Consider the following 25894-nt stretch of genomic DNA (forward strand, 5'->3'; position numbering starts at 1 on the left):
TCCATTCATTTGCCAACTTTCTTTCCCAATCCACAGAACAAAGGGGAGCAGATTCTGCATTCATCGGATGTACACAGACAACTTAGATTTTACTTGGACAGGACTAAATCTCAAAGAAAATCTGAACTGCTGGTAGCGTTTGTTGCAAGGCTATTTCAAAGCAAACCATTTCCAAATGGATAAGCCATTGCATTCATTTCTGCTATAAGCACCATGGAAAACTATTCCCCAGGGGATCGGATCCCATTCCATCAGGGCTGCATCTACTTCTACAGCCAGCCTTTCTCAGAGGTGTTCCTACCAGGGATATTCTAGAAGCTGCTACCTGGATTTCAGTTCATACTTTCACCAAGCACTATCTTAATTTTCTCTAAATCCAGAGCTGGCTTAGCCACTGCTGCAGGGCCTTATAGATGGTCCTAATACTGTATAAATCCATCCTCCCAACCTTAACTTTGGGAATCTGCCCAAATGTAATGACTGCAACAAAGAAACATGAACAGAGTACAGTTGTGTGCATTTACTATACATGTAAATGTTAGTGTATTCACTGTTGCAGTCCTGGTTACCCTCCCTCCAGCCCCTTGTTTTTCTCTTATGAGTCTTTATTTTTCTACACTTAAAAGCTTTTTTTGGTGTATTTGCTTTTGTTTGGAGATGTATATTTTTGTTTAAAGTATTTATATTTTGCTCCCCATTTGGGGGCATCTGACATCTGGGGCAAAAAACTGATGTAATGGCATCTGCTGCATGTTTTATACCCTGACAACCTGACGTCATGGAAGAAGGGACAGCAACCGACGCAGGACCCAAGACTTTAATCAGGCCAACTGAGGGCAACCTGCCAGCAGATTACCCAAATGTAATGACTGCAACAGTGAATACACTCTAACATCTACATTTATGGTAAATGTACACAACTGTACTTTCCTCAAACTTCTGTCCCTCTTATCCTTTACTATCGAGCAGAGTAGCGGTGTTCTCTCCTTTTCTGTTAAAATCCCCGCCTCAGCTATATCGGCTAATTTGGATACAGACCAGCCTCTGTTCTCATCCTTTGATTAAACAATTCCTCAGAGGGGCTTCTTATCAGACCTCCCAGAGGGCCACCCATGCCAGCCTGGGACCTGAATTAGGTTTTGGAAAAACTAACCTTGCCACCCTTCGTACCTGCTGCTTCAGCAGAACTGAAACACCTCTCATGGAAGACTTTCTTACTAGCCATCACCTCAGCCAGAAGGGTTTCAGGACTTCAGACACTGGCCATTGACTTTTTTTTTTTTTTTTTTTTCTCCATGCAGACAGGGTCTCCCTTAGGACTAACCACCTTCTTTATGCTGAAGGTAGCATCTAGTGTGAGACGCATCTAGTGTGAGACTCCACCAGGCCATTCATCTGCCCACCTTCTTCCCTAACCCTCAAAACAAGGGGGAAAGAATTCTGCACTCGCTAGATGTGCACACAGCTCGGATACTACCTGGACCATACTAAACTCTGTAGGAAAACAAATTGTCAGCTTTACCTCAGGGGACAGAGGGGAAGCCCATTTCCAAGCAAACCATTTCCAAATGGATATCGCACTATATCCATTTCTGCTACAGATTACATTGGAACCCCCCCCCCCTCCCCAAGTCAATTCATACCCATTCCTCTAGGGCGGCCTCCATTTCCACAGCATTCCTTGGAGTTCCTACCAGGGACATCTTAGAAGCTGCCACCTGGATCTTTGTCTATAGCTTTACAAAGCATTACCACCTTCCTCTTTAAGGCTAGGGCAGGGTTTGCCTCTGCAGTTCTCCAGGGCTTGCTTACCCATGCCTAGGCCTCTAATCCTTCCACACCTCTTCAGCTTGAGTCCTCCCACAGGTGATGACTCCAACAGTGAAACTAATGTAGTACAGTTGCGTACACGTAAATGTAGATGTTAATGTATTCACTGTTGTAGTCCTGGTTTCCCCCCTTCCCCTTTAGATTCCTTCCTTAGTGAGACATTAGCTTCTTAGGATGGTTTTTAACCACCAGGACCACTTTGCCATATTTCCTTGGGCTTCTGACTGGTTAGGGCAAGAAAAACATGTGTAATGGCGTCCACTGCCTTGCTTTATAGCACTGACTACCTGACCTCCGTCTAGAAGCAACTGCAGCTGATGCAGAAAAGCATACTCTGGTATGCGGGCCAGCTGAGGGCTACCACAGCAGGGATAACCCACAGGTGATGACTGAACAGTGAATTTACTCTGCCCTCTACATTTATGGTACACTGTACTTTCTCCAGAATCCAGTGTGCCTGGCTGTGATTGTCTAGGCAACTCTTGGGCACACACAGCATATAAATGGAGGTAGAGTAAATCTAACCCTGAAGGACCTGACTACACTCATTTCTTCGTAGCATAAGATTTTGCTCACTAATGCACTTAATTTGAAATGCAGCTTAGTAAAATTGGATTTTGAATTTGTTTTCCCAAATCTATTTCTGTAGTATGCAACTTGGCTGAGGGGCAGGCACAGTAGAGAAGTGAGCAGATGAGGGATGTGAATATTCCATCATGCATAGACTAAAAAGCAGGGCACTTTTTAAAGCTAAATGTGTTTCAGAAGATTGGGGAGGTACTTCCCCAGGCAATACTAAAGATGTGGGGACAAACTGAGCTGGGTTTAGTAATTCAGAATGAAATTGTAACCAAATGGACTTTTTGGTACAGGAGAGAGCTCCCATAACTTCAGGAGAGTGGCAGGGTCATAGAGGATAAACATGCAATATAGAAAGTACAAGGATCTCTGGCTATTTCAGTACTAGCTGTACTATTTTGCCAAGTCATTCAGGACTACTGCAGTATACTGTCCCTGTGTTGGTGCTCCTCTTGCTGTCTACCCTTGCCGGATCAGTCTGTCATACTGAAACACCAGTTTGTTTTACAAACTGTACTTTGATTGGGTATAATGCTGACTGCCTTGTGGAATCTGACCTTTATTTGGGAGGCACTTGGATGACTTCAGCTTTAAACCACATCTGTGGAGCTCAGTGTGCTTGCCACTTGCATGGTGGAAGGTTGGGGGGGGTGAGGCACTGGTGATTGACAGGTCTAAATACTAGACCCAAGTCACTTAAGTTGCAATGTCCTCTGGACAACAGTGTATAAGGGGTCTAAAGTATGTGCTATATATAGTCTATTGCCTATATAGAGCACTGGCTCTAAACCAGATTTAAGGAAGTGCTGCCCATCTGGACTTGCAGGTAGGCATCAGGATTTAGTCTTGGTTGCTGCAGAATTAGTTCAAGAAAGTGGGAATTTGTCCATGACTGCAAGTTTCGGAAAGTAAAGCTTTGCACTTGGCTATTGGAAGTAGTCCGATTTTAAGACTTGTGCTTGACATAGTACTATTGCCAAGTGTTTCCACTGATGCAACTTGCAGTTGTTTTCTGATGTCAAGGAAGGCCTTGCATGGCAAGTGGATACTACTTTGACTGGACCACATTCAGATGAGATTTACACTGTACATTTGGTAAGCTGAGTTGCTACCGGCTTGTCTGAGTTTCCCTTTCTCAGTGTTGTGCAGTATTCTCATAACAGCAAGTATATTGGTTTGCATTAGATTTTGAGGAGATGCTGTATTACTACCACCAACCAGTTTAGTCTGGCAGTCCCAAGGTCACCAACATTACAGAAGCCTTTGTCTTTAGTATTAAGGACTAGCTATTCAGTTTGCATTCCATGGGGCAGGAGTTATTGACTAGCCATGAGCTGCTTTTATGGCTTTCTAAAATGTATACTGGTCATTAAACACAACCTATAGCAGTATAGCCTTGTGTCTCCAAGATGCATCATACCTCTTTTGTGAGGTACTGAAGCCCCAAGTCTGGCACCTGTTTAGAACGGTTGCTAGAAAAAGTAAGTGTCTTAATCCTTACTTTGACATGCTCACAACACTTGCTGTACTTTGTGCAAACTCCTCTGCCATAAAATCTGAAGTAGTCTTGACAGTCTTCCCAAGTTTTAGTTGAGATCAGAGCTGTGTCCCCCCCCCCCCTTGCAAAGAAAGTCCAGTATGTTTAGACAGCTGTGGCTCAGGTTGAGATTCACTACTACTTGGCTCTTAAAGTAGTCACAGTACCAGCTTTTGTTTGGAATTTGTCACCCCTAATCGTACCCTCCAGATTACCTTTGCCTGGCTGTTTTCTAACTGCATGCCATGTTATCCCTGCAGATTTCTCAAAAGATTTTGAGAACCCTACCACTTATGTCTGTTTTGACAAATGGTACCCAAAACATGTTCCTTTCTTGCCCTAATTGGAGTGAACTTTTGGGGGGGGGGGGACTTTCTAAACTGCAGGCTTGGCAGCTATGTCTGGCACAGTATACCTCTTGGCAGTAGCTGTTCCTCCATTGCAGGTATTTGTGGTGGCTGTAATATTGTCTTGACAGCCTGACTTTTTACTATAGTGACAGTCTGCTTCTTAACTTGATTTTTTGTTTCTTACTGTTATGGACCCAAAGACTTGTCCTGCCAGAAATGTTTGACATAGGCACATGAGCTTGTGGCTTACCCTGGCACTTGGCCTTTATGGTCCTGATTTCTCAGTTGGAAATCTTAGTTGGACCATATTAGTGTTGCTGTTTATTGCAAGCTTCACACCATTTTTAAAATGCTGACATAACCACTTGATAGTGCTGCCTTAGGTCTGCAGTGAAGTCTGACACTTCACATGTTCCTGTTTTTCTTTTTGAGACTGGTAATGGTATGCATTGCATTACCTAAGCAGAAGAGTTTCCTCTCTGCAGCTGATTCTTTTGCAAGCATAATTACAACAGAGTGCACCACCAGGTGTTTCTGCAGTTGGTGTTTGATATTCCTTGCTTATATTTGCATCAATTCCAAACCCATGCTACATACAAGGTATCTGAATATTTTCTTTAAGTATGCATGTTTTGGAAAAACAATTGAATTTATGTTGAGTATTTGTTAAAACCGTAAGGTGATAACTTAATTTCTTTAAAGGCTCAAGCCACACCCACTGGGAGTTGAGGCACACCCACTGGGAGTTAAAGGTACACACTTGAACTGTACTTGGTTATTTCATCTTTGGTTTTTATGTTTTGCGATCTTTAAGTTGCGTTTTTGCTGTATGCTTTGAGCTTGCAGCTGCTACCAAGCATTTGTCCCTAGATCGTGATGCAAAAGGGGGTTTTCTTATCCTGGCTTACGTTAGAGATTCCTTTAGATTTTTATATCCCCTTTGAAGAAATTAGGTGGCACAACTAACCTTTTTTTTTTTTTTTTTTTTCCTGTTCTCACTTTACTCCTACTGTGCAATTACCCAGGGGCTACAAAAATATACTCTTAGAGCATGCAAAATGTTTCACTAAAGCCTAATGCATCTCACTACTGGCAAATTTGTCAGGGTTGGCAAATGGATGTGTGACTTCAGTGCCAGTTGTAATGGATCTTGCCAAGTTTGTGGTTGGAGAGCAGAGCTATAACTTAACATGCTAGTCGTCACTCTTGGCTGCCTGCTTTGCAGTGATACTAGCAGTAACTGAAGCATGGTTCACATGCTTGCATGCACACTTTTTCCACCAGTTCTGTGGAATTACCTTTGCACTTGCACAATTTGCTCTTCATTATTGAACCACTTCATGTCGTGCAAAACTTTTTTTTTTTATATATAAAGATAAATGCTAATGAGAGTAACTTGAGTTCAGCATGGCAACTGTCTAGCTGTGCCTTGACTATTGCTGACTCAACTTCCCTTGTTCCACAAGGGCACAGCCAGTTTGTACTTTTTGTCAATGTCCTTAATTCTCTGCTCAGTCTTGGGTTTGGCACATGGAAGAATAAAACTCCTTTTAACATTTTGAAGGAAAAGAAATTTCATGAAGGTGTCTGGAAATGAGCACTGACAAACTCTGCTAGCACTGAATCAGTTTGAAAAGCTCCCTTTTGCATTTTGATTGGCTCTCCAACTCTTCACTTCCTTCTGTCATTTTACCATGTGCACTAAGGCTGTCTTCATGTAGAAAATTCCAGCCCCCTGGTAACACTTTCTTTGCCTGTTGAAGGAAGTAGCACCTTACCATAGTTCTGGTCCAATGCGCTGTAATCTTGTACTGACTTTTCCACATGGTGACGAAGAAAGCAGGGCAGTTTTGGTTGCACTTGTCTGCTACACATTGCAGGATGTTAAGTGTTTGACTGTTGCAGTCATGACTGTAGGGTTCTCCCTTGCCGGCAGGCAGTCCTCTGTCGGCCAGAATCCCAAAGTCTGGGTCTGGCGTCTGCTGCTCAGCCATGCTCCCTGACGTCAGAGCGCCAGGAGTACAAAGCTGGCAGCAGACGCCATGTTCTCCAGTCTTTCTTGCCATGCGGTGATAGCAGTTCGCAAGTGCTGGTCGGCTGACTCCTGACAATTTTTTTTTCTAATCAAACTTCAGTCCGAAGACTTTCTTCTCCTACTGAAAGCTAAGTACCCCGTTGGGGATTTTTTTCTTGCTCCAGTCCGATGTCAGAAAAAGTTAATAATTGTATTTCATGTGGGAAGCAAATACCTCAAGGATTTTCATTCTTACTGTATTCCTTGCTTAGGCCCTGACCACGACGTAGCTAGTTGTCGGTTTTGTGCTAGATTCAGTCAACGTACTATTAAACGAAGGTACGATTTTGCTTTTCATTACTTCGGTAGGCGTTTTAATTACAAAATGTCATCTGATATGGTTCCGGCTACCAGATTTCACAAACTACGCAAGGACAAAGACAGGCCTCTGAGGTCCAAATCGGACTATACCGCGCCAGCGGAGCCAGCTTCAGGTTCGGCTGTCATCGGCGAGGCGCTTTTGCAGCCAGTCATCTGCCATTTCGGAACAGATAGCCGAAATGGACTCTCACGAGGTGCCAACTAGGCCTTTGAATATTTCAGTTGGACCTTCGGACAATGCTCCTTCGGATGGGTCCGGAGCCGCTGTGCAGGTACCGGCTTCCGAAGGGGTTTTCAGGCCTACTCTGCTTCCTATAAAGGCAACGCCAAAGGCAAAGACTCCTTCCAAGTCGGACTGCAACCCAGGCCTCTTCTGATCCGGCTCCCAAGTCCATTACTTAAAATGGCGGAAGACTTACTATATGATTAGGGGTTCACATCCCCCTCCAGATAAAAGGCCAAGGCAGGAAGTTTATTATGACTCCTCTGAACAGGCTTCTGTTTCTTCAGTTTCTTCTTCTGACCAGGAATATTGTTTTCCTCCTTATGAGGATTCTGATGCTGAGGAATCCATTCCTTCAGCTTCTCCCCCTGAGGGTTTCTCTCTTGGGGAAACTTTGCATGAAATGAGGGAACATTTCCACTGGGAAGGACATGAGTACTCTGAATCTAAGAAAAGACTAAGGGATTTTCTTCCCCAGCAGAGGCCCCTGGCTATTCCTCCTATTTTGGATATTGTGGATGATCTTTTTCGGAGGCTAACTTAACTCCTGACTCTTTCCCTCCAGCTCCTGTTAAGCCAGACAGATACTGTAGGGTTCCTGATTCCCACCAGCCCTTCTGCTGACCCTGAAACCATTTCTCAGGGTCCTAAGGGCATTGAGGCCGCTTCTGCTAAAAACCCCATTCCCACTGAGAAGGATTCTAGATCTTTAGAAAGATGGGGCAAGAAGGTGTACACTTCTGCTACTTTATCTATTGGGGCTTTAAACTGTCCGTTTCATATGCTGAAATACCAGCAATTTCTCCCGTCTGTTTTAAAGCAAAAGCTAACTTCCATTTCCGCCTGTGCAGAGGATAAGGAACTACATGACTTATTGCATGCCACTGAACAAGTTGGGAAGCATGGTTTACACTGTGGTTTTGATGCCTTAGAGGCTTCTTGTAGGGCTGCTGCCTCTGGCACAGTCATTAGAAGGCATGCTTGGTTAAAGGAACAAAATTTGCCAGATAAAGTCAAAGCTAAGTTATTGGATTCTCCTGTTCAGCACAATGTTTTGTTTGGATCTAAGGCTGAAGAGGTGATGAAGATGGAGGACAAGGCAAAATCCATGCAAACGTTTAAGGATTTCTTACAAGTACAGCCACCCAGATTTAGTAGGAATTGGCCTACTAAAAATTGGTCCTTTCCCAATTCAGACGGGCCTCTGAGGGGTAGATACAGACGCTCCGCTCCAGAGGAAGGCCCCAACGCAAGCCTCTTGTAGACCAAGACGGTGGACTGCTTCCACCCCTAGGGGAGGAGAGGACAGATCGCAAGCTCCTAGAAAACAGGCTCGATGACTCCCTCCGTTGGGCTGCAGGAACCTCCTGCCTGGAAGCCCCTCTCGGAGGAAAACTTTTTCACCTAAATTGGACACACATAACCCAAGACAAGTGGGTTCTGGATGTGGTTTCAAGAGGTTACAAATTCCATTTTCATACCCTACCAAAACCAAGTGGATGGCCGGATCTACCAAAACATCAATGGTTAGAGGCCTTAAACCAGGTGGAAGCCCTCTTGGCTATGAAAGCCATAGAACTGGTTCCACTTTCAGAAATGGGACAAGGTTTTTACTCTAGGCTCTTTCTAGTCCCCAGAAAGCAAAATTCACGGAGACCCATTCGGGGTCTGTCAGTCTTGAACACTTTCCTTGAGATACCAAAATTCAAGATGCTTACTCTACAGCAGCTACTTCCAATGCTGTCCAAGAATGCATGGATGGTAACTTTGGATTTAAAGGAGGCTTATTTGCACATTCCCATCAGGCAGGAGTACAGAAAATACTTCAGGTTCAAGGCCGGATCAAGACATTATCAATTCTCTGCGCTGCCCTTTGGATTGTCTACTGCGCCCAGGGTCTTCACCAAATGCCTGGCTCCAGTAGTAGCTTATTGCAGACTCAAGAATTCAAATTTACCCTTATCTGGACTGTCTTATTCAGGCAGACAGCAAGGATGTCTTACTCCAGCGTCTAGAATTTGTTCAAAATCTTAAGTTCCTGGGATTCACTGTAAACAAAGTCAAATTTGACACCCTCACAACCGATAACTTTTCTGGGTGCTCTTCTAAACGCAACAACCCAGATGGCATTTCTGACATCCGAAAAACAATTACAGCTGGCTTCAACTTTCAAAACTTTGGCATCATTGACTCTGCTATCTGCAAGGAAATTCCTGCAGGCTTTGGGTTACATGGCCTCCTGCATCCTTCTCGTACCTTATGCAAGACTACATATAAGGAAAATAGTGGTACCTAAAAAGTGTATGGTCTCAGCATTGCCACAGATTAGACATACAGATCACCGTCCTGCCTTGTCTTCAAAAGGAATTCCTTTGGTGGTCCAAGGCATGTACTCAAAACAAAGGGAAAGCCTTCAGTCTGCCTCCAATTGGATACCAACCACGGACGCCTCAGATTATGCATGGGGAGCCCATTTGCAGGGCAACTGTCTGCAGGGCCTTTGGACAAAAGGATCAGAAGCACCTGCATATCAATTTAAAGGAAATGTTAGCCGTTCAGAATGCTCTATTGGCCTTCAGGAATCTTCATCAACCAGGACAACTATTGATATGGACAGACAACACCACAGTTATGTGGTACATAAGCAAGGGGGGTCACATTCCTATCCCCTTTGCAGACTAGCCATGAATCTATGGAACACAGCTCTAGCTTACAAACTACCTTCAAGCTCAGTTTCTACCAGGGAAGCAAAACATCCTGGCAGACGGTCTGAGCAGAAACTTGTCAGACTCGCACGAATGGATGCTGGACACCGAAATATTCAAGATTACAGCAGTCTGGGGATGTCCTCCCGTAGACCTCTTTGCATCCCACCTCAGTCATCAACTACAGATTTTTTTGCACAAGGACATTCCACAAACTAGCTTGGAAAGTGGATGCACTATCATTCAGTTGGAGAAATCTCTTGGGAAATGCCTTCCTGCCTCTACCTCTTCTTCCACGGGTGTTATTAAAGATCAAACAGGACAAGCCCAAGATGATTTTACTGGCCCCAAATTGGCCTCGACAATTTTGGTACCCATCACTGAAAAACCTTTCTCTGGAGCCCCCTTGGGTTTTACCTCCGACTCCAAATCTTCTGTCCCAACTCCAGGGTCAAGTTCTGCATTCCCATGTTAAAACTCTCAGCCTGGCTGCCTGGTTAATCCAGGGTCTAAGATTCATTCTCTTACCCAAGCAGGTTATGGATGTCATTTTAGAAGCCAGACGTCCTAGCACTAGAAAATCTTGTGCAGGAAAATGGAAAAGATTTTGCACCTGGATGCAGGCTCAGGATTCGGATCCTCTTATTCCCAACATTCCTCTGATTTTACTTTACCTGACAGACCTCTTACATAAGGGTCTCTTTTTCTTCCATAAAGATACATTCCTCTGCTATTTCTGCTCCTCATACAAACCCTCCTATTTTTTTCCCACCAGCTCATGAGACAGTTTCTCAGAGGAGCTAAGAACTTAAGGCCCCCTAGATCTCCACCCATTCCTGCCTGGGATCTCCACTATTTTGGAAAAACTCACCTTACCTCCCTTTGAGCCTGCTGCCACATCTGACCTCAAGTTTTTATCTTGGAAGACAGCCATCCTGTTAGCTCTGACCTATGCCAGGAGAGTTTCGGAGTTGCAAGCTCTCATGGCTGTGGAACTTTATATTATTTTTCATCAAGACAGGGTGTCTTTAAGGACTAATTCTACTTTCATGCCTAAGGTGGTTTCCAAAGTGGCTTTAAATCAAACTTTTCACCTGCCAACTTTTTTCCCCAGTCCTCAAAATAGGGGGGAAAGGATCTTGCATTCCTTGGATGTACACAGACAACTTCGTTTTTACCTAGAGAGAACCAAGGACATCAGGAAATCAGAGCAATTGTTTGTTTCTTATGCTTCAAGTTCCCAAGGTAAGGCCATTTCAAAACAGACCATTTCTAAATGGATTGCTCATGGAATCAGATTTTGTTGTTCACACCATGGAAAGCAAATCCCAGGGAGTATACGGACTCACTCTACCAGAGCTGCTGCCACTTCAGCTGCCTTCCTCAGGGGAGTTCCTACCAAAGACATTTTGGAAGCTGCAACTTGGAGTTCAGTGCATACTTTTTCCAAGCCCTACAATCTACCTCTCTACTCTAAGTCTAGGGCAGGCTTTGCTTCTGCAGTCTTGCAGGGCCTTTTAGCCGCCCCCTCTACTTTATGACCACCTCCCTTTTATTCTGCTTTGGGATTCAACCCTACAGTCATGACTGCAACAGTGAAACACTTTGAACATAGTACAGTTGTGTACACTTACCATAAATGTAGATGTTGGTGTCTTCACTGTTGCAGTCTGGGTTACCTTCCCTCCTGTCCCCTCTTATTTTTTCTTTTGTGTGGTTCCCTTCACCCTTCTGAGGTGTATTTGCAAATTGTATGGGATTTTACTCATTTTGGAACACCTGACATCTGGGGCAAGAAACTGGAACATGGCGTCTGCTGCCAGCTTTGTACTCCTGGCGCTCTGACGTCAGGGAGCATGACTGAGCAGCTGACGCCGGACCCAGACTTTGGGATTCTGGCCGACCGAGGGCTGCCTGCCGGCAAGGGAGAACCCTACAGTCATGACTGCAACAGTGAAGACACACTTAACATCTACATTTATGGTAAGTGTACACAACTGTACTTTGTCAGTAATGCTCCTGTTTGCATGCAAACTGCAAGAGTTGCTACGATCAGATTTGAGGTTATTTATTCTGGAAGAGGTGCTGATCTGTGAACTAGTTACTGAATTGGTAACTAGGTAGAGGAAAAATGATTAAAAATGCTTAAGGCTTTACTCACAATTTACTTCAGTATCCCCAGTATGACAGTCTTGGATGACAGCAAAAGTATGGTCATAAACTAGGTGGTAGCTCTGTCAGATTCCCGCATTGCTCATTTGGTCCTAACTTCAAATCTTGTGTTGTGATAATGGGGAGTCCCCCCCCCCCCCCCAAGTACCAATGTAAGAGTTGCGCAGATTCCCGTTGAAGCTTTAGTAGGGGAGAAATGGTACTTGTCTAGGTTGCTGTTAGCAGGTGTGGAAAAGCATCACTTTCCTGCTAGTGTAATGAGGTGGAAGGAACTGCTTAAAGAATTGAAGAACCCAGTACATAGTACTGACTCTGAACAACAGTGCCCAAAGGAGGGAATGTCCTTTTAGTGTTCCCTTTCCACTTGAAATCAGCCTTCCAGATATTCTGGCCCGATTTTTATTTTATTTTTTTTTTTAAATCTTCCAGCAGGACTCCTCTGGAACATGGAAGTGGATCAGCTTTCTCTCTGCACTGATTTTTGGGGTGGTTATCTGGTGTACATGCATTTTGTGGACCTGTGAAAGGCATTTTTCTTAACCCCCCCACCCCCACCCACTAGGAATGCCTTGTGGGAGATGCTACAGCATAGCATGCAGTAGTAGCCCCCTCTACACTGGTACCGGTTTGTGTAGCATGAGGTGTGACTACTCTGAATACATAGTCTACCAGAAAGCAGACAAGTGCTCTAACTTGTACACTTTCATAGGCTGGGTTTTAACAGTTTTGTAGACTGTCCAGTTTTGGGGATAGTTTACATCTGTACTGTTTAGTCTGTCACATGTGAAGTAATGCATTGCAGACTTGACAAAGTGGAAGTTGGGGTCCACTGCCGAGTAGATTGCAGCGGTTACTCTTGCCCTCAGCAGTTAGTATATTGAGACTTAGAGCTGCTGGGATCTGGCGATTTACTGTGACTTGAATGCAGAATACCAGTTAAGTGTGAAGGTTCACTTTGTGCAGTGTATTCCTATATTGTCTTTACTATAAAAGATTCATTAGGACTTGAATGGAGATTAGAAAATTGCAAACTGGGCATCTGACTGCTTTTGGGCTGTTTACTTGAGTGACATGATTTAGGTCTTTGGTTTGTGGACTCTTAGCCAAGTGATACCTGGTGAAAAGGGATAGTTTTGAATGTACAGAAACTGAGCCACTTGGAATAGGTGCTGTATCAAGCTAAATGTGCGGGAAAGATCCCTTGGATTTCAGAGGGTAAGTTGGGAATGTTTAGATCGGTCAGGAGGAGTTGGGATTAGAAATCTTTAGTGTCCTGTTTGCCACCACATCTGTCAACAAGCCAGGGTAAACTGTTCTGAAGATGGGTGGGTGAAGTGATGCATGGAAATAGTCCTAGTTTGTAGAGTTTTCTCATAACTTTCAGCTTTTTCCAGTGGGTGGTTAAGCCGTGTGATACTTGGACCAACTTTTTGCGGATTTTTAAGATCAGAAGTGCATTTACAATTTGTATGGCCTGAGCTGGTGCCTGGTATAAAATGGACTGTTTTGGTTGTAATTAATCCTCCTAAAGAATCTACAATTTCTTACAATCTTAGGGTGTATGTTGTGATTTGCACATTTATCCATCCAGCTGACATTCAAACATCTTGGCTGCAACCTCCAATCAGTAATGACTAGGTCACTGGGCTGCTCATCTGTTAAGGCCACAGCCAAATAATCCTTTGCGTAGAAAACCAAAGTAGTTTTAAGCAGTTTATTTCTTGGTGTGGATTATCTGAACCTTTACCATTACAGTAAGGTAGTAGACCCAGTTTGTCTGGATTGGTGCTTTTCCTAGGTCAGCAAAAAAAAGTTGCATGTAAACCTCTGCTTATCAGTAGCCATTTTTGCTGCACTTGCATGATCATCAGGCCTTGTAGCTCTGGTCTATGCATGGCTTTAATCCATTTCATACGCAAGTACTTGGAGCACTGTTTCTGTGCTGATAGAAAATAGCTTTCAGGTCACCCCCCTGGAGTGTAAGGGCACAGACATGCCTGTTAATGCATGATTATGTTTAACTGTAGGAAGTGGTTGTAGTTTCCTGCTGAATTGAGGTACATCTTTGAAGCTTGTTAAAGTAATCTGATTTAGTATTTCAGCCTAGATCTGAAGTTCAGTTGCTTATTTCATGAACACTTTTGGCTAAAATCTTTTTGCTAAAATGTTTGGCTTGCATAACTACTATACTCAAACTAGTAATACAGGCACTGGATTGTTTTGCTTGGTTCAGCCACCAGTTTCATTGCTAGAATCCTTATGGGACTTGTGGGGCCTGTGCAGGATTTCTGTTAAGACTCTGTAGAAAACCTGTTTAACACTTATGATCCCTACTGTGCTGATAGGGTTGCTGTGATTTTTCACATTGAGTAGAGCATTTTTTGCTGAACTGAGATTTTGCTGGGTAACCAACCAGTTGCTTTCAGTTTTGTATTGTCTGGAAAGAATGACTTGACTAAGTTATGATGTGCTATTCATACCTTGTGGGTTACAACAGCCCAACTCTTCCTGTAAAGATGTCAAAGCTCTTGGCATGTACTGTTAAGTGTTTACATATTTTGTGTACTAGTCAGGCTTTAAGTTTGAGTCAGACCTGTAGTGTTATGCAATGACTTTCTGTTGTGCTAATTTTCTCCTTTGCACTTTTCCAGTTTCTGCTTAAATCTTGCTGCTTCTGATTTTCCTTTGCAGTTTTCCTTTAACTTTGGCTTTAGAAGGGTGGGCCACACCATCCCACTTGAATCCTCAAGATCGCTTCGTACTCTGCCTCTGCTACTTCTGACTTTTCTGGTATTGAAAAGATGCTGACCTTTTGAGTGTTTTGCATGAGCAAGCTTGGTTTGGAATGCACTTCATATGCTGAAGTTAAACTTGTTTACCTTGTATTTTCTAGATGGTGGAGCTAAAGCTTTTGCTTGAAACTAACTGAATTTAAATGTTGCCAGTTCTACTTCATGACTTTAAGCTGCACCAGTATCTGTTACTAAGTGTTGTGCATTGGAAAGGCATTTTAATTAACCGCATCACTTTTAGTTAAATGGCTTCAGTGTGAAAGTGGCAGCTAAAGTGTATGAGTGTAATTTATGTAAAGAGCTAGTAAATGTTCTGCCACTACATGAAACATCTAGAGCCAGTAGGTAATTATGGCGTGTAACCTTTCCTGAAAAGTTAGGACTACACTGGATTACTACTCTGGGGGGGGGGGGGGTATGCTTGCATCTTGGAGGTTTATGTAAGGCTGGAAGTATGCAAGTAATGCAGAGTAAGTGCTGAAAAACGGCATGTTTACTGCACAGGTTTGTGCCCCAATATGTTTACCTTGTAGCTTTCCTTAATCCTGTAGTAAGGGCCCTTCTGTTCAGAAGGGTGAAGCCCTGACACCATACCAGATAATATGGGGAATATTGGCACCTATCCATTATAGTTGCTAATATGGGAGGGTGGGAGCAGTGATTTCGGAAATGACAATGAGAAGGCACATCATTCTCAACCAGATTGGCTCCCATACAGGGGGCCAGGAGATGTAAGCAACTGAAGTGGGGTGGAACAAAGGGGTGATGGGTGAGAAAATGGTTGGAAGGATTATGGGGCCAACGTTTGCAGAATCACGAGTGGATTCGAGAGTTCATAACATGATTGGGCATCCTTAGTGTGTCCCTGCTTGGTGCACTATTGCTTTGGGTAGTAATGCATGGAATTTGTGAACATATGGTGCATAGGCACCTTGCAGTTTAAAATCCTAGGGAAGAAGCTAAGCTGGAAGCAGGAGTGGACCTCCTGAAGGAAGTGGTGGCCTATCCTGAAGATCTCTGGCAAATTCCACTGAAGAGAAGATCTTTTGCCTTGAGCAGATTCCCTCCTCGGAAGAGGACAGCAGGTGGTCTGTCATTTTGGGTAGGGTTGAATAAATTCTTGTACTTTTTTTGCTTAAGCCAGTTATGACCATATTTACAATCCCCCTGTACTGAGTTGTTGCTGCATTAGATTTTTACATGCAGTAGCAATGTGAACTTGTCAATGTGCGCCTAGTTATAGATTTGGCTATGCTAATAGTTTCAGGCTTAGGACACTTGTGGTAAATTCTGTAGCACTGTGCTTTGCTCATTTTTGTTTAGCATTGTATGGTGTTGCTTTTGACCATATACTGAATGTCTTGACACTAATTTCTTACAGCTTGCAACCCCAATGCTTGTCGTGCTGTGGGACGTGGTCTGCAAGCAAAAGGAGTGCGAGCAAAGGAGACAGCAGACTTCAAAGTCTATACAAATGGAGCTGGCAGTGGAGAACTGAAAGTTACAGTGAAGGGACCAAGTGAGTGCTTTGACAGATTTCTGCCAGACTTTGTAGTGGTACTGATTGGTTTCCTATGTTTATAAAAACTTTTCAAAGCAAGTGTAGGGTGAAGAAATGGGCATTTGGTCATTGCCGAGGAAGATTAGCATCTGAAGAGGCATCCTTAACCTTCCCAACTTTTTTTTTTTTTTTTTTTTTTGTATTGCCTGAAGGGAAGGGTTTGCAGTTCCATTGTCTTGAGACATTTGAGAGTGAGCTTATTGAGGTTCAGATATCTGTTGCATCATGTTGCCCTGAACACAAGGCATAGAAGAGAATGTCTGCCGCAGACAGTTACTGGATTTCCTCATCTGAATGGCCATATCCCCAGCCTTCCATAAATGTGAAATGTATCTGGCCTCGCACTTTGTGGGACACCACTCTCTTGGATGTGTTCAATTCATGTACAAGGCCATTTATGGCCTGCATTGACTCTTGTAAAGAGCAGGAAGCAATGTAAGTTTAGATTTCAGAAGTACTAGATTTGCATTCCAGCATTTTACAGGAAAGGAAGTTAAGATCTACTTTAACTGTTTCTGTGAAACTAGCTCTGAATGGTGGTCAGGACACTGACAGGCAGATTTTTTACAGGTCACTTTGGATAAATGGAAAAAGCTGAGCTCATCTCAATACACTTCCAAAGTTCTGTTCTAAGAGGTTAGGCTAGTCTTTACTTGCAATATACTAGTAAAAGGTGTAGGACATTGCACCTTCCTAGTTCATTGTGTTGGAGGCAATGTTAACTTTACAAGGTATTACCCCTAGAGTCTCTAATGCCTTGCCAGAGGATTAAGAGTTTAACTTTAATGAAGTATGCTATTGATCCCCCCCCCCCCCCAATTGCCATTGTGTTAGAATCTTTGGTTGATTACTGAATGCTTCCAGAGGATGGCAGCGTTTTTATTAGGCACATGATTGCCTGGGATGTAACCTGTGCAAGAACCTAGCCTTGTAGATGTTTAATTCTAGTAAAATGTTGTGCAGTCATTGGACTTCTGCTTTAAAGAGGCCTGTGGCCAGCCAGTGCAAGTCTTAGTATCAATCAGCTAGCAGAAGCACTTGTTTGACATCTATGGTATCAAGGGTTATCTAGCACAATCGTGGTCCTTCCTTGGTGTCTGTTCACACTGTCTTGTCCTTGGCTGAATCGGTTTCAGGCAGATTGAATGTCAAGTACTCTTTGTACTGGCTGTTAGTGTCAGTCCCTCACCAAGACTTGTGCTTTTATTGTCCTGTTTTGGCCAGAACACTATGCCTAATTGCCCATTTTGTGTTTGGTTTAAGGATGGGGCATTTGGCCATACACTTAATGGTTCTAAGTTGTGTAGAATTTGATTTTTGCACACTGGCATTTACCAGTCTGCTGGTCATCCCAAAGAAGCAATGCTTGCAGTATGTGCAGAAGGCTGGGGACATTGAGGCATGTTGGGAGTGACTATGTAGATGTGCCTTTGCAGCCCCCAGGTCCAATACCTGTTGAGCTAGTCCTCTAGCATGTCTACTCCAGAAGTGGCCATGAGAGGTCCAATCAAAGTCCTCATGAGCATCCAGACGAAGTTTTGGGTCCAAAGCTACCAAACTGGCAGTGGCACTGCTTGTGATCTCTCTAGTGAGGGCAGAAATCCCTTGGTTGTGCAAGAGGGAATGATATGGATCCAGTTTTGAAGGCTTGGTTGCCTGCCCAGGTCCGCTAACTTTAAGTGGGTGGTAGGCTTGCCCCAACCAAAGCTGTCCAGATACGCTGCCCAGGTCTCGACAGGACCTAGTCAGACTGGAGGAAGACTTCCCATCTTAGAAAAGGAACTTGTGCCAGGGCTTTCCAAAGAGGAGACCCTCTCCTGGGAGGCACAAATTATTCAGTCAGGACATGTGGACGAATTTGGCTATGCAAAGCAGCTCCCCTCAGAGGAATGCCTTCCAATTCTGAAGACACCTCGTCCTCTGCCTGTCCTCTTGAGGACTTGCTTTTTGGGATGTCCTTTTGTAGGATCACGGAATCATTTTTATTTGGGTGTTGAATTTTCCTATTCTCAAGCCAATTTTAAAAGGTAGCTGAGCTTACCTGCTGGTAGACCCCTGTCTGTTTACAGTCCAGGATGTCTTGGATAATGTGTGTGCTAATATGAATACAGTATGCCCCCCCCCCCCCGTTCCCAGGAAGCCTGATAGCTTCTGTAGAGTGGAGTCCCACAGGCATATCCAAGATCCTGGTGGCAGACCCAGCTGTAGTGTCTTGGGAGTGTACCAAGGGTCCTCTAGGCCTGCTAACTCATTTGGCAAATGAGTTAACTAGGCTTAATTTGTGGTCAGTGTTGGATGGGATCGGCACCTCAACCCCCTCCCACAGAGCGCTGATCTGCCAGTTCCATATGCTCAAACTGTTCCTTTAAGGGAACAAACAATAAGGCAGAGGGGATACAAGCAAAAAGCCTTTAATTCTGTAGACTTCAAGGTATCAAGGCATTTGCTAAAATTATAGCTGTGATGCATTGGATAAATTATGCTGGGTGGCTGCAGTGGTTTCGGTTGCAAGGAGATGTGCCGGGCTGTGGATACCCCTGTTGAACCATGTCCAAGCAGAGCTCCTTAATACTGAAGTTGACTAGGAGTTTGGGCTTCTTTTAGATGGTGTCTTGGACTGATGGTGAGGGTCTTGGACTGAACTTAAGGGGGAAACCAATCAAGTCAGACTTTAGTACTTTCTCAAATCTAGGTGATGGGTAAAGTTCTGGCCATTTACTCTTGCACAGGAAAAGGTAAAGCCCAAAAGTGGAAAAGGCCTAGGTATCAAAGTAGCAAACTAAGACCTGGAGGTTTCATGGAGCCAGCCTCTGGTTAGGTAGCTGTGGCTGTTCCACACCTCCCATTCCTCAAATCCCACCCCCTTTATGGGGGGGGGGGGCTTGGTTGCTATTGAACAGATTTATTCTGCACACACTGGTACTTAAAAGTAAAAGGTTACGGCCACAAGTTTTGGAAAACTTTACCCTTCCTAGGCACCCAGTCATCTAAACGTTTTTGTATTTTTTAACCCTTAAAGGCACTCTTGCACCAGGGTTCCAGTTAACCAATTCTGCCAGAAGAGTCCTGCAATGTTTTATTCATGCATCTTGGTGTGAAGGGCACCTAGAGACCCATAATGGATCTTTCAAGACCAATTTTGGTAGTAGCAAAATCCAAATGCAGAATGTTAACCTTGGTCATCTTTTTTTCTTTCTGAAGCTTGGATGCGGATTCTGGATGGTCTGAAGGACACGCGCCTTCATGTTCCTGTCTTTCATGAGTATAGGAGACGCCTATATTTAGGTAGGAGGATCCCACAAGTCGTTCTGTGTATTATCTGCTGCACCCAGAGTAGCTAACAAATGCCTTGGCACCAGTAATTCTCTTTTGAAGAGCCCAGGGCGTCATTATCTGCCTATGTCTAAAAGATGGCTTGATTTTCTTGTAGCATGCCCAACGGAACTTTAACTATGGAAGTCACCATGGATTGCTTTCAAATGGACATAACCCTGAGTGCCCTGAAGTCAAGCAGATGCCCAGCATCAGGGTTACTTTTCTGGGGGCATACCTAGATTGTCCCAATAAAATGTCCTTTACAAAGGACAATTTGGTTCCTATCTGAATACCTACTGCATATACATAGTTGGCTTTTCCTACAGTAAGGGAATTTTGAGGCTACTGGGATACATGGCCTGCTGTATCCCCAATGGTCAGCTGGCAAAATTCCACATGAAACTACAGTGTTCTCTAAATTTATGTATTAAAATGCACTGGTTCCTAAAATGCTGGTCCTAACCATAGCAATCCTTAAATGGCGGTCTGTGTCAGAAAAGAGATCCTGTGGTGGGAAAGGGAAACCAATCCAGGAGCCAGTTTCAAAATTGCAGAAACACTGGCTTAACTCAATTCTATCCCCATGGGGCTGGCAGCACTGGGCATCAACATGAAGGAAATGTCTTTCTGTTCTTTTGAGTTATTTTCAGGAGCAATAATAGTGGTATCTACTACTGTGGTGTAGATAAGCAAGAGGGCACTTATTCCTACTACCTCTGCAGATTTGCAGTGGCACTGTGGCTAGTGGCTCAAATGTGGACTTTTACTATTTTATATTCTAGATCAGGACAACTTCTTGGCCATCTGAACAGATTCCTCTAACACCAATGAATGGATGCCTAAAATGTTTTTGTACCTGGCACATATGGGGTATCAGATGTACCCATTTCCCTATCAAAACAAGCAGATTGGCAATTTGACCCCCAAAAGAGGGTGTGGAAAAGACTTGTCAACTGGACAGTGTGCTTTCTTGAGGCATTCCTACCAATACCCCTTATCTCCAGGGTATTGAGGAAGGCAAGGAATACAAAGGATGGTACTTGCTCATTTCTACCCCCCCGTACAGAAATAACAGGGCAAGAAGTCTCAACTACCTCACTCTTGGACCTGTTACAGAGCAAGGGGTCTGTCATCCATCCCAACCTGACATTCACCCAGAGAAGCTTGTATGATTGCCAGGTTATAATCAATAGCCAAACCTAATTGCTTGCACATCCTGTGAAAAGGCTAGAAAACCTGGCGGAAATGTTTAGCAAAGCAGAGTTCATATTTCTATTGCAAAACTTGAGAACCGAGCAGGTACTGGAATACTGTTGGTGTACATTACATATTTCAGCCTGCCTATCCATGTCCCTGCTTTGTGCTCTAAAACTAATGTGAAGAGTCTCACCTTGGCACTGGTCCAGTCAATCTTGAAAGCAGCTCCTTGGTGGTCTGTAAATTTACTAAATGTGGGGATGGAGTGATAGCCAGAACCAGGTTTGCCTCTGCCTTCCTGGAGAACCTGGTGTCCTGAGCTTGGACTGTCTAGACACTACAGTAACTTGTCTTTTAGGAGTCTTTCCAAGACTGCAGCACCACTAAGATTAACACTGATTAGTTGTGTAGACCACTAACAGTTACTGATGTCAGATCAGTGTTGTACATTACATCTTCTCCCTACACACCTGGTTTCCTCGAGTGTTGCTATCAGTAGGGTTAATGGTGTAGGTTGTACTTTGCCTGGGGAATATCTTAACAGTACATTGGACAAAGACCTGGAGATGGTGCTGGCTGATTACACTTGACACCACTGTCTAAGGAATCTACTGGCTGAGGGATGCTGAGGCTTGTAGGAAGTCCACGACTAAATATTGCAACACTGATTTGAATAGCTGCAATTACATGGGGTCTATATAACATAGATTTTTGTTTGTGGTAGAGCTTGACTGCTTTTTTGGAATATGCCACTATTTGCATTTGGGAAAGGTTTTGTCATTCTACCTGTCAGACTTCATTGTGAAATGAAATGGGCCACCCCATATCAAAACTTAAAGTACTTTCATTTCTTCTGGAGCTCCCTGCATCCAATCCCAAAGTGTCTTTTGCCAACTCGTTATGGTAGACAAAGTTACTAATTTATCTTCATGCTAGAAATGGTTGAGTCTGTATTTGGGGAGTCCCAGGCATTTTCTTCAACAGAAATGACTTGGAAGCATGCAACTTGACATTGCACCTAATTTCACCTTTAGCTTTTGTACAGCCAAGGTACAAGAGAACCACTTCAAGTGGGGAAAGTAGCTTTTAATGTTCTGTATAGGCTGGGGGATCTGTTTGTTGGTACATTGGGACTTTCATCGGTCTGCCCTGATTTTTTTTTTTTTTTTTTTTTGGCCGGGTGGTGAGAACTAAGAACTTCTACGTTCAGGTGATGCCCAATTAGTGGCCCTTCATTTAATGTGCTATATGTTTTACTGCAGATTCTGTGGTCTTAACAGGCATTGGTATGCCTCTGGTAGGAAAGTCAAACCTGTCTGGATGATTTTTCCTGGGTCTGTGGCTCCTTGAGTTACTTTTTCCAATATATGGTGAAAGCTGCCCCCCAAAAAACTACCCCAAATGGTCTTAATCATTAAAGTACTACTCTGCCTATGAAGCCGTTGCAGGATGGACTACAAAAGTGCTGGGCAGTCATGCCGCCTCTGGGTGCGCCCATCACCACTTACAGAAGGTATATAGTGTTGCTGGCAGCACAGTCAGTACTTGTTGGAACTAATCTGTGGGGTGGGTTCTTGGCGTGCACTCCGAACATTTACCTTGCCTAGCTGTGCATGTCTCAATTCCCTCAAAAGGCTTTAACAGCTCTAATTATCTGGTCCGCATTCTTGAGACTGGGCTAGACTTTACAGACCACGAAGCAAGCTTTCTAATATTCCATTACTCAAAGGTGTGGGAAGGCTTTTCTGCGTGTCTTATGCACAGTGTAAATATGTGGCATATCGGTCTAACCAAGAGCTTGTGCTGCTAGCAGGCTACTTTCAAGTCTTTTAAGGTTTGTGGACTTCAACCTTTGTATGGTTGTGGTTGGGTTGCTGTATTCTTCGAGGCTGAAGTTTTTAGCAGGATACTCTTCATTAGGGAGCATTTAAACGAAACTGCCAATATTGGCAAAGTGTCTTCTCCCCAAACCTTGGATGCTTTTGGCCTAACACTGCCCAGGTATTTGTAGCTTTGGCAGAGGAAGTGGAAAGTCTGAAGTATGCTTTTAATTCCTTGGAACCATTGTGAACCCATTTTGGTATTGCAGTAGCGGTGTCAGAAACATGCCCTCATGGACTTCAGTGTTGCTCTTCGCTGAATAATTCTTCACAGTCCTAGGAAAGTGGGTCTCTGGGTCTCTCGGTCAGCTGTAGGTGAAGACATTCCCCACCTAAGCTTAGGAATGGGAATTCAAACTGGTCAATTGTATTCTGGTCATAGCTAGTGATTTGGACAGTGGCTATATACCAGGGACTAGCAGAAAAGATGCTGCTTTTTTATAGGGGACAAGAACACGCCATTGTTCAATACTTTTTTGTTGAAGATATGTTAGTTTTCAACAGTGGGGCACCCTTGTGCATTCTTTCCCTATGTTCAACTGGGCAAGGTGCATTGGGCATATTTCTGTGTTCTAGTTTGTTTCTTTGAAATTTTTAGCAAAAGTTGAAGTAGTTTCATCCATGGTGGTGAATTGCAGTTTGGGTTTAGTCCTGGCTTTAGATAGGCTTTTCACTAAAAACCTCCTTCCTTGGGTAGATAACTGGCTTGACATTAGTGCATCATTTAATATTTTCTGCAGACTGTTCTGTCAAATTACTTTGAAGCTGCAATCCAGCCATATAGCTGATTAGGAAGGAGGCTGGTTATCTGGAAGGAGCAGCGTCTTGCTGGTTTGCAGGCTGTTCTCCTTTACTGTACATCTCCGATGTAGGTTGGGCATTTGACAAGTGCACACACCATAAATTGGTGACATGCTAGCACTTTGCCTTTTTAAACTGCTGCTAACTGAGGTCTGCCAGCCACTGCTGGCAAGTCTCCTGTCCAGTAGTTAATCTGATTTATTGGTACTCTGCTTTAGATTTCCTAATCTATTCATTTGATACAGCCTTTTCATGTGGAAAAACTTCATGGCTTATGCAGGCTTTGGTGCCAGATGACATTTGGAGTGGAGGATGGTGAAACAGTTGGCACCATGTGTACTGTAGCTGTCTGGTTTTGCAGTGAGCTGGTGTATTGGTCTTTTATGGGCTGGCTTTATCCATGCAAGTATATGGAGTGCTGTGCCATTGGCGTTCGTTAAGAACATTCTTACAATGCACAGTCAAATCCCCCACACATACTTTACCAAACAGTTGCACATTTCCTGCTTTACTGGCTTCTAATGAGATTGACTGACCATTTTGCCTTGGATGTTTATCTTGCTCCTTCCCTGAGAGGGCTTTGTGAGGCTGTTCATTACTTCCCGAGTCTGGGGCTGGTGGCAGCACTGCAGTGGCTTTATGTAGGCCAGAGTTCCAGGAATGTAATATATGGGAGTAAGTTTGGAACTTTTTTGTATGCAATTGTATTATGATGCTTTGAATTTTGCCGCACTTGTTTATACAGGCATTTATCTTCTCTTGGGTGTTTCGTCTTGGTTACCAAATGGCAGTTTGTCTTTAATTTCTAGAAGCTTAAATGCCCTACACTATCTTGCTGTTTTGGTTCTAAAATGTATTTTTTTGAGCTCAGGCAGGGAGTGAAAGTATCTTTTTTGTAGGACTAGCAGGTTTTTGATATCTAATCAAGTCTTTGGTACATGTTTTAATGGAGTTTTCTCCTCTATGCAGAGGGTTTAGAAGAACGTGTCAAGCAGAAGGACTTGGGTGATGGAGTTTACGGCTTTGAATACTATCCTAGCACACCTGGCAACTATGTGGTCACAATAACATGGGGAGGACAAAGCATTCCTAGAAGGTGAGTTCCTTTTTGAACTGCACTAATTAACTTGGGACTTCTAGACTTGACATTTTGGCTTTTGGAACAAGTCCAGTAGGTGTACTGTATATTGAAGATCTTTAGTCCACTGAGGTCTCGTGCTCTAAATGTGTAGGATATAAAGCATTTTGCAGCAAACTAAGTTTTTTAAAAATGTAATGTGCATGTCAGTTAACTGCATCAAACCAAGGAAACCTGAGACAGCAAGGTGCACTTTGGAGGAATGAAGTATTGCAAATGCTTCATTTCTGTAACAGTATGTTGCACAATACCCTGCTTGATTTGCAGACCAGTAATCTTTTCTTTCTCTGTAGTCCATTTGAAGTAAAGGTTGGCTCAGAAGCAGGACCACAGAAAGTACGAGCATGGGGACCTGGACTGGAAGGAGGAGTAGTTGGAAAGTCTGCAGATTTTGTGGTGGAAGCTATTGGAGATGACGTAGGCACACTAGGTACTGTTCCATTTTGTTGCCTAACAGCTTTGGTATGTGGTTTTAAATAAGTAGAACAGATGGTTTAGAATGCAAACCAACAAGTGGACAGTAGCTGAAGAAAAGTAGCTCAACAGTGCAGCTGTGCAATTCTAATTTAACATTTCAAGGGGCTTCAGTTGAGAGAGATCGTAGGACAAAGTGGTGTGTTCTATTAACTGTTTAGGATGCTTTTAACCTAAATGGCTGTCCTAGGAGTGCCTAACCTAGGCCATCTATTTGCTGTGGTCTATTAGACTGGCAGTGTGAAATACAAACTGGGTAAGTGACCAAATAAGGTTCATATTGATGGTAACTAAGCTTGGAGCATGTTGAGATCAGAGTAGGTTGGGCATAACATTTTCAGTCTCAGTCTATTCATTGGGTTACGGTTCCTATCCTCAGAACTGATCCAGCCATTGTAGAGCTCGCACCAGCCAAAAAACTCTTGAGCCAGTAGTCTACCCATAATGCTGCTCTAAATTACCTCTGACCTTGTTTGCCGCTCTTGTAGAAAAGACATGTCAGCCGACTATTACATTTTTACAAATTTTATTACAATTTTCTAACCTTTTCTTGACCTATCTTTGTCTACGTAGTGTTTTTTGACTTCTATGAAGGGGAAAAGGGTAGACAAGGTTGTTTCGTCATCTTTAATCTGTAACCTTTGGTACTTCCCTACCATAGCTGGTAGTTTCCATTCTCTCTCCATTAGTTTCTCCTATTGTTGGTAGGATTCTTCTCTGTTTTTGACTTGTTTCCCAACTTTCTCTTTCTTGATCTTTCCCTTTTCTGCCTGTAATGGTAGATCAAAATCTACCACCGGTTTTAAACTGTGCCAAAATTGTGGCAAAAATACTGAACTCAGGTCATGAAAAATGTTTAATTGTACATCTCTCACCTTGATCTAGAGTGCTGTCTACTAGGGCTTCAGTAATGGAGCCCTGGTAGAATGTAGAAGTCAATGCTTA

At 43.5% G+C, this 25894-nt stretch overlaps 1 protein-coding gene across 8 annotated transcripts in view; it reads left to right on the forward strand.

The window, feature by feature from the left end:
• FLNA (filamin A) overlaps positions 1 to 25894 on the forward strand; it is a 1106834-nt gene that overhangs the window by 518938 nt on the left and 562002 nt on the right. For all 8 annotated transcript variants that reach the window (XM_044080337.1, XM_044080332.1, XM_044080334.1 and 5 more), the window contains 3 exons: positions 15965 to 16102; positions 24307 to 24433; positions 24769 to 24905. In XM_044080337.1, coding sequence (XP_043936272.1) covers positions 15965 to 16102; positions 24307 to 24433; positions 24769 to 24905 — 402 coding nt within the window. The remainder of the gene's footprint in view (positions 1 to 15964; positions 16103 to 24306; positions 24434 to 24768; positions 24906 to 25894) is intronic.

This window comes from Protopterus annectens, chromosome 8.part0 (assembly GCF_019279795.1).
Source record: "Protopterus annectens isolate FY-2018-M chromosome 8.part0, PAN1.0, whole genome shotgun sequence".
Classification (NCBI taxonomy): Eukaryota; Metazoa; Chordata; order Ceratodontiformes; family Protopteridae; genus Protopterus; species Protopterus annectens.